The 9,288-nt window shown below is 37.6% G+C and overlaps 1 protein-coding gene across 1 annotated transcript in view; it reads right to left on the minus strand.

Moving 5' to 3' along the window:
- Positions 1 to 1,517: 1,517 nt before the first annotated feature.
- OXCT1 (3-oxoacid CoA-transferase 1) overlaps positions 1,518 to 9,288 on the minus strand; it is an 84,297-nt gene continuing 76,526 nt past the window's right edge. Inside the window, exon 17 of the mRNA XM_057364718.1 lies at positions 1,518 to 5,255. Coding sequence (XP_057220701.1) covers positions 5,220 to 5,255 — 36 coding nt within the window. The 3' untranslated portion in view covers positions 1,518 to 5,219. The remainder of the gene's footprint in view (positions 5,256 to 9,288) is intronic.

Consider the following 9,288-nt stretch of genomic DNA (forward strand, 5'->3'; position numbering starts at 1 on the left):
GGACAGCCCGGACGGTGTCACTGCGTTTGTGGTTTGTTGGTGCTGCCGTTGTTGTTCGTTTGTCTTGTTATACATAATAGTAAAGAACTGTTACTCCTTTTCCCATACCTTTGCCTGAAAGCACCTTCATTTCAATGTTATAATAATTCGGACAGAAGGGGGTCATGTTCTCTGTTTCCACAGGAGGTTCCTGCCATCCTTGCCAGACATCTGTCTTTCAAACCAAGACATGATGTTATGTAAATACATTCAGAAAATTAATTCCTTCCCCATTTTGGTGTTCTCTGAAATTCTTTCATTTAAAGCTGCCAAACACCATGGTGTAAGTATGTTAAGAACTCATCCCTGGTGGGCAGTAGCGGATGGATATGTGCAAAAGAGGGGCTCAGAGTACTGCGGTACAGCCAAGAAGTGATGTCCTGACCGAGTCCCTCCCAGCTCCTGTGATCCCCAGCCTCCTCATCGGTGGGGTGGGATGAAGAGCAGAAAAGAACTTGGCTCTGTGCAAGTACTTCTCAGGATAAGGGAGACATCCCCATGTTTTCAATATCAGCAAAAATGCAAAAATGCAAATCACAGCCCCAACACCATCTACTGGGAAGAAAATTAACTTTACCCAAGCCCAAACCCAAGCACAACACGCAGCAACAGAAGATAGACAAGGTATTACAAAACTTCCCTGATATGCCTGTAACCAATATTCTCCTCAGAGAAAAATGTAACCTTCTGCATTTCTATGAGTCAATTTCAAAGCTGCAAGACTGGTGTATTATCTCAGTGGTTTTGGCACTTACCTTGTAGCCCCCTTCACAGGGGTGTTGGCTTTTGACCACGCATATAAATTACTGAAGAGTTTCATTTCAGAGCAAAATATCAGGGTTTTTTTTTTTAATGACTCTAAACATTTTTCTTCACATTTATCAACCTGCTTTCTGATGATACTGAAGAGAAAATGATTCTATGACACATTTACGCATGACCTTATGACAGGTATGGAAGGATGACCCCACTACACACAGACATTTTCATCCCGTTTGCAATCATCTACTTYATCATTCAGTAGGTGGTTAATGGAATTTGTCTTCATGTGTCATCTAGTACAATTTTCAGAGTGCAGCCACACGCTAACATCGATGATTAACATCTCAAATATGATCAGTTCTACAGCAGTTTTAATCAAAAGGTAAAAAATCACTTCTCTAAGGACTACATATGCAGTCCATTATTTAACTTGATTGAAAAACAAGTCATTTTGAAAATGAATGTGATAATTATATTTGAGATTGACCCAACAGAGACATCAGTGAGAAGAGAGAACATGTAGAATCCAGCTGTTATCTGATTTTCGAGCTTCATTATTTCTGTTTATCAAACCCATCCACATTCAGACAAGACCTTGAGGTTTCGCTGTGTGCTGAAGTGTGACATACTGGTGTGAACACGAGCTAAACTTTTACTCCTCCTAAAATCAGTACAGAACACCACAAAAAATGGTAACAATAGACAGAACCTGAGATTTTAAATCTTTATTGATTGTTTTGCAAATACATAGGACTTTGATGTTTAGTTTGCAGAGTTTACAGTACAACTACATTTTCTGTATTTTTTTCTTTTTTCAGGGACAAAAACCCAATAAAGTATAAAGTGAAGTCCAATAGAATAATATAGTGGAATCATCATCTTCTTCAGGACAAAGAGTGTCAGCTGTCCTTGTCTTGTGAAGTGCTGTCAAGCAGGGAATGATTTCAGTCCCAATCAACCTTCATCCCTGCAATACTAACTATTGCAACTATTGCTCAGAGTATACCTTACCTATGAACCACACTTGTGTCCACAGAGAGGGAAATACTTAGGAGTGCTTTAATTTTTATTCCAGCTTAACAAATTCATTTTAAAAGTGGATTCAAAGCACGTTGCAATTAGCTTGTGCGGACTCATGACATTTTCATAACAATACCAATATTTTACCACAAACTATTGTCCTCAAGATAAAAAATTCATGTGTGACTATGTATCTTGACTCCTGTTGCTACAGCATCATTGCTGTATATGGAGAGAGCCTGTTCTCCTTTTATCCCCAGTTTTCAGCACCATGTACTTTGCTCTCTTGCATTAACACTGACACAGATAAGACACAACTCAAATGTACAGCACATATGACAGCCTTCAAGTACTCTTTCACACCTGATCAAGTGGAAGAGAAACAAATAACCTCGTGCACAAACCTTAGCTTCTTGCTCCTCACAACATCCCTGTGAGGTAGGCGGAAAAACATCCCCTTTTCCAGCAACAGGAGACAAGGCAGAGAACACAACTGACTTTCCACAAGGCAGTAAGTGGAGAACCAGAAAAGCTGGAAATCAGGAGTTCTTGGCTCCTAACTCTTTGATTCAGAAACCAAGGTGCTAAACTCCCAGACATTACCAGGTCATTAGTCTGTTTATAGCCATGTGTTAATGACAACAATGGCTTCTGTGCGTGTGCCAGCAAAGCGAAGTTCTATGGCAGAAGCAGCGTACACCTGATCCTACCCTCAGACACTCCTACTGTACTTAACAGATATGTAAATGTTCACTGTAATTATCAGTCCTACAAATAATGTAGCATAGGTAATTCCAATAGATCAGTACTTTCATTTAAAGATTTAAGACTTGCCCTTCTATTTAAATGTTTGTGTTCTTTGGTCTTTTGGGGTTTTTTTTTTGTGGGTTTTTTTTCCTCTGGATAAGTTAATAGTAACTGCCTTCCCCTGTATAATAGTTTTTATAATCCTCCCCTAACCACAACATCCATTTTGGGTACTCTTTATGAGAGCTTTGAGTAAAGATGAGCAAAACACGTTCAGGGACTACACCCATTCCCTCAGAGTAGTTCTTCACCCATCTCGGCCCCGAAGGAAAAGACAGACACCTTTTGTTGTGTACAGCACCACAAGGGTCAGARCTGTCACTGAAGTGTCTTCATGGATTAAGGAAGAGGCCTTGGGACTGCTCTATCCCAAAGTGAAACTGTTTACAGTGAGCTAAAATTCTGTGGTTTTAGTATATACAGATTTTTAATCTGCTAAACCTCTGTGAGCAGAACTTCAGTCCAGCTCCACAACAATAAAAATGGCAAAACTTAACTTGTTTGAAATGAGTGAGTAACACAGGGAGTACACCTAAATAGCCTAAATAGAGGAAACATGAAAACTAGCATGCTGTTAGTTGTAGCACTATGATAAATGTAGTTTCAAGTCTGCAGTGCAAATTACCTATCAAACAAATCACTTGTATACATTAATTGTGAAATCAGCATTGGTCTTCGTACAACACATTCCCTTCCCATGGGCTCAGCATCAGGAGGTCTTGCCTACCCATTCAGGCTATGAAATGGAATTAGAAACCACTGAGTTCAAGTCACAGCTCAGTATTATGGGAATTATACTGGCATAATGGCGTTCACAAAGGCATTTTGTTTATTTCTTTCTGGTGCGAAGGATAGCCTGTTATGGTATTGACAAGAAAATACCAAAGAATTGTTTAGGGTAAATGTAACTGTACAAAATAATACCTCYAATCAAAGCAGTTTTACTGCTGTAAAACCTATGTGTGTATCAAGACAAGTTTTGTAACTGTTCCATGAAGTGAAGCATTTCTTATTTTAGAATGGAAAAACTTAGAACAAAGGCTAGTACAAGAGCTAAATATTGCACAATTTTTCTATCTGGTTCCCCAAGAAATGTATTACATTCCTTCCACAACATACATATRGTGAATGTCTTATTCTCTTAGTACTAGAATGCTTTTCTATATAATGGGCTTAACATGCTTTTTACAAGTGTGATAGGCATTCTGCACACTTTTTCTTGTGCATCTACATTTTACTTGTTTTTCAGTCACTTCATATGCTCCAGTCCTGATGTCAAAACACTATGTCAGGAATTATTTTAACTAAAGTGTTTTACATGCTCCTATTTACACAAATGACAGAAATGACAGAAACCATTATATTGGAAAGAACACTATTTTAGTAAATGTCGATTTCCAGTCAATTCATGCTCTGTATGATAAAGACTTACTGTAYTTGGTCTGTGAGATCCAATGCTGTTCTATTAACTATTTGCAAAAGTAACAAAATATTGAAATGATTTTAAAATTAACAGGGAAAAGAGGATCTTCATTAAAATGACTCTGAGATAATGTCTTTTCATTTTGATTGTCTCAAGGCGTTCATTCTAGTTATGAAATTGGATTCCAAACTCTTTTCTTTTGCTGATGCCTTGATTGACAAGTGGTGCAAACCTATTGCTTTACCCTTAACCATCTGTACTCCCTCTAGAAGAATCTTCACGGTGTCCACAACCTTCTCTTCYCCTGTTTCTCTCAACACTGGAAGGACGGATGTGACTCCAGAAACAATATTCACTTGCCTTTAACTGGGAGCTGGGGAGAATTATTATATCTGGGGAATGAGAGCAGTTCATGTGGGAAATTGTGCAGCTACTAATTGTCTGCATGAGGACGGACACTTTTTAATCTTTCTCCTTCACTCTAGCCACTTTCTAGTTTGTATTATTGAAATATAAAGGGTTACTGTTGGACTTTGGGAGGTGTAGGCCTCTTAATGCCAACAGAAACACACCACAGACACAGCAGATGCATTTAGGTCCCAATTATTACCACTGGTTTAAACAATTTTGTTACAGAGTGATGAAAAGGTTCAGGAGAAGCAAAGTCCATATTCCCAATGTCTCTCTACAGATACATATATTTGTTATAAACCACTCCAGAAAAGAAAAACCCACACCTTTACAGGAGAATGGACATGATAAGTGCTGTAGTTCCAGAGCTACATGTATCAGGAAACACAGAGGCAATCATAASTTTGCACAGTTGTTTTCTAATTCTGTGTAAAAAAAAACCTAGTATTTGGCAGAGAAACTACAAGGCATTTTCTTTTTCTTTTTTACAATGATCATTAACATTTTACTATAACATGATTCAAAACTTCGAGAATATATTCACCATTCCATTAAAATTGGTAATGTTATGAAAGCAGAATACAATTTTAGACTTATAGTCACAGCCTGAGTTTAACTATCCAGAAACTACTTACAAAGCCCTTTAAAAAAAAAAAAAAAAAAAAAANAAAAAAAAAGTAAAATTGCAAGACAGTCATCAATTTCTTCCATGTGGAAATAAGCGTTCTTGTGAGTTAGCCCAGTCTGTATTTCACATTTAAATCTGCCTCATTGGTATAAGTTTTGGCGAAACCTGGCAAAAAAAAAAGGAAGAAATAAAAACCAGAACAGTTGTCACACAGGTAAGACCTGGCAGTACAACCCACTTGTATCAACTATTGTACCACTGAAGACTAGAGACACTGTCCTTATTTAAACTGCCATATTTGCAGGATGTCAGMGATATACACTACCACAACTAAATTTTCTGATGCAAGAGTACAAGGTATGTGTGGTGCTAGTACCCAGACTCCCAGCTTCATTTATTTTGAGATAGGTTATTGGTAAGAATGCAAGCATATTAAACTTGGGCAAATGGACCTGTACTTGTCCCTTGCACAGTCTTCTGTGCAGAAATAGTCAGCTGAGTTTTGGAACATGCCTGTTAGCAGGGGATATACAATCAAGGCTATACATATATGATAAACATTCTGCAACTATTGTATATGGATATGTTTGATGAGATTATGTGTTTGATGATGGTGTAATACATTATAAAATTTATATTTCCTGTTATTAAAATATCCTTCCTCCATTCACATTCAATTTTATTTATTTAATTATTATATAGTTTAATAATTCTAATTTTGCTTTAAAAAAATTTGCCTTTTTCTATTCACATTAATTTTTGTGTTAGGACACATTTATATATTCTGTTGTTTTAACTACATACAAGTTCAGTTAGTGATATTACAAGACACAAAAATTCACAAAATTCAGTTAGTGATATTACAAGACGTACAGCAGACCAAAAATAAAACACAGTGCACCTAAATAGGAAGCTAGATAAGGAAAGAAGATGCAAATAGGAACAATGCAGAGAAGACTTCGTAGAGTAGCAGTGGTTAACATTTGCTTGAACTCTCATTGAAGGTCTACACAAAACCCCTGAGGAATAGATCTCCACAGAAGATCCAAGCCTCTTTAATTATCTCCTGTTTCCAGCCCAATTTAAAGAGATGCCCCAGCATGAGCATCAGAAATAACTCACGTGCTCTTACGTTTTCAGGATGAAAAACAGTTCCATGGATAATCCGGCTCCTACTYGATTAATGTGCCCGATGGAAGAATCACCTACTGAATCCTCCTTCCTCCTCAACCCGTCTTTTTAACCCAACTTTTTCAGTTAACAGTACTCAAGGAGCTAACTCATGAAAAAATATTGTCTAAGTGCCTTCTCAAGATTTAAAGCCTCTTTCTTTTAGAGGTACGGGRCTGTATTTTTCATACCACTTAGATTTCTGTGTGATCTTTCGTGCAGCCACTGTGTATCATCATTTACAACCTCATGAGAATAGCCACTGAGGAAAACTTAGTTCATGAAGAATGTGTTTATTGTATCAAATGCTAATTAAATATTTTCAGCGGATGGCAACCATTCATTGATTTTTTCAAAGCTGTGTGTGAACTAGGATAATAAATAGATGTAATAGGTACAATGCATCAGCCTTCCTGGATTAGTTCCAGAAATGTTTCAACATTTCAGAGTCCAAACTACTATGTGCCTCACTTTATCTGGGCCTATTTCTGCCACAGCCAGGGATGGTTCCATTGCAGTAAAGGCAAACACTGGAGGGTGAAGATAGAACCACTAAAATCTGTATTCTGCAAACAATGACAAAGGCAATTACTGGAGAGATTACTGGGGTTTTTTTTCTGATGTTGTAGATTTCAGTACCACCAAAACATTAAGCATTTTACATTTGATGAGGATATTACATTAAATATGATGTCTGCACACCTGATGCTAACAGCTCTCATTTGTGTTTGCCACTATCCACTTCAGAAGGGTCTGTTGCCCACGAGTTTGATAATGCCTGCTCAAGATAATGGAGGTGGTGAGAGCCCAGCATTACTCAGAACTGGACCCAAATGCAACTTTCGCTCTAAATAAAATGTGATTAAATAAGCAGAAAAATGTCAGTGTAACAAAAGGGATGGTTTGTGCTTGGAGAATGAGGAGTAATCAAATGTGAAATGCAGAAGGCATCCTGAGTCCTCTGCTTTAAATCCCAGTAGAGACAGTCAACCCAATATCAACCTGCTCTAAGAGCACAGCTTTTGGTAAGGGCTGAAGGGGCTCAGTGCAGACCAAATTCACAGTGCACAGCTTCTGAGTGGCTGCTTTCTTACATCACCCCCTAAGAAACACGTTGTTAATATTATTTCACTTAAGAACGTCTTATCTTGGAAGCATCACATACTTTGCTAACATTGGAAGGTAGATGTTCTGGGAGGAGTCTGCAGCCCAGAACGTGGCCTCTCAACTGGTAAGAAGATACAGAGGCTCAGGGGCTTGCTGCAGTACAAGACTGTTGAATCTTTGATTCCCAAATGCYAAGTACCCTTTTCAGCTACACAAACAGCCCCATGCTTGTTTGATTGAATTTTTATGTAGCAAGCGTTCCTCCCCCCGCCAGGGCCAGATTCTGAATGATGCTGAACCCTGATAATTTCTATTGACCTCAACAAGTATGCAACAGSAAGTTATTGCTCAAAAATTTAAAATGAGTCCCTCATAAAAAAAGTTAGTGTATTTGTTAAATTAATAGAAGTTGTTTATCTTTTATTAACACTTATTTTTACATTTCAGATAAATGCAAATCAAGATTCTAACCTCAAATATATATGTATATATGATACAAAAATCTCTTCCTAATGTGATTTTTGCAGCAGGGATGATGGATCAGARAAAAAACCTGCAACATTTAAAAATCAAATCTATCTTGCAACAGCCTCAAAAGAAAATGTTCCTCAAAGGAAAATGTAATTCCAGAAAACAAAATCTATATCCTGTATCATTTTGAACTCAATGAACTTGCAGACACAACTTCTTTTAAAACAAACACCAGCCTTGGCACATGCTTTTCCTATACTCCATGTTACCTTTTAAGAACATTTTGAAAGAACAGGCTTTAAGATTAAAGGGGGGAAAGGGTCATGGTGGGGATTTGTGACTTATCCTGATTATTTTATAATTAAATACATCTGCAAAGGTACGTTCTTTCACAGTCTCATCAATGCTATGTGGCAATACAAGCCCAAACACATTGCCTGCCAAGGTGATCTATRTGCTAGGCTACAGCAAGTCTTATTTAAGCATGCAAGATAAGCCAACATTTTGTCTTCAAAGCAGTAACATTGAGGGCGAATTCTTTATTTTTTTATATGATGCCAGTCTATAATTAAGATTGTTGACTCCAAATCATGTTTTCTTTGACATTTTGTTGTTGCAAATGTTTTTTATGAAATGTTTTTCTAAGTAAGTAAGCAGACTGTGAAATAGAATTTTATAGTCAAATATGTCTCAAATACGGCCATACAGATTATGAAGTTCTCCTCTCCAAACAGGAGTAGTCTACATGAGATGAGGCAGTTGCATGTAAAGATACAGCCATCCCTCAGAATCTCATTTCTAGTCCACCTAGAGAGGTATTTGTTTTAGTTCAGACCATACACTGCATCTATTGAAAAAAAAGCTGCTGGAAAAAGGGGTCAGCTCCTCATTTCCCCCTGATTAGTTCTGTTTCAAACTAGAAAAATATATAATTCTGCTTTTRCTGTGGCAATACAATATCACTAAAGTGCCTGTCACCAATATAAATAAACCCAAGATGTCTCATTCAGTGAACATAAATAATCACAAACACAACTGTTACTCTTGCAAGAAAGCCTGAGGCAGAATTCTGAAATGTGAAAAAAAAAGGATCAAGGATGCTGCAGTCTGAAAAAATGCCTATCACCATACTCACATTTTCTGAAATTCAAAACTAAGCAAAGGACCTGTAGTTGTTTGCTATATATCAAATCCAGGCCATCATGGATCCAGTATTACACAACAGTGACCCAGTCCTGCTGTCAAAGATTTCAACAGAAGATTTGGTAAGGATTTCAGTGACAGGAGGATTGGGACACTGGGCCCAGTCTTTACAGGACAGGGAGGGAAAAAAGGAAGAAAGAGAGAAAGAGAGAGGGAGAAAGAAAAGAAAGAAAAGGGAAAAAGGAAGGAAGGAAGGAAGGAAGGAAGGAAGGAAGGAAGGAAGGAAGGAAGGAAGGAAGGAAGGAAG

This window comes from Malurus melanocephalus, unplaced genomic scaffold, assembly GCF_030028575.1.
Source record: "Malurus melanocephalus ecotype Western Australia unplaced genomic scaffold, MMel_1.1 scaffold_41, whole genome shotgun sequence".
NCBI classification, from domain to species: Eukaryota; Metazoa; Chordata; class Aves; order Passeriformes; family Maluridae; genus Malurus; species Malurus melanocephalus.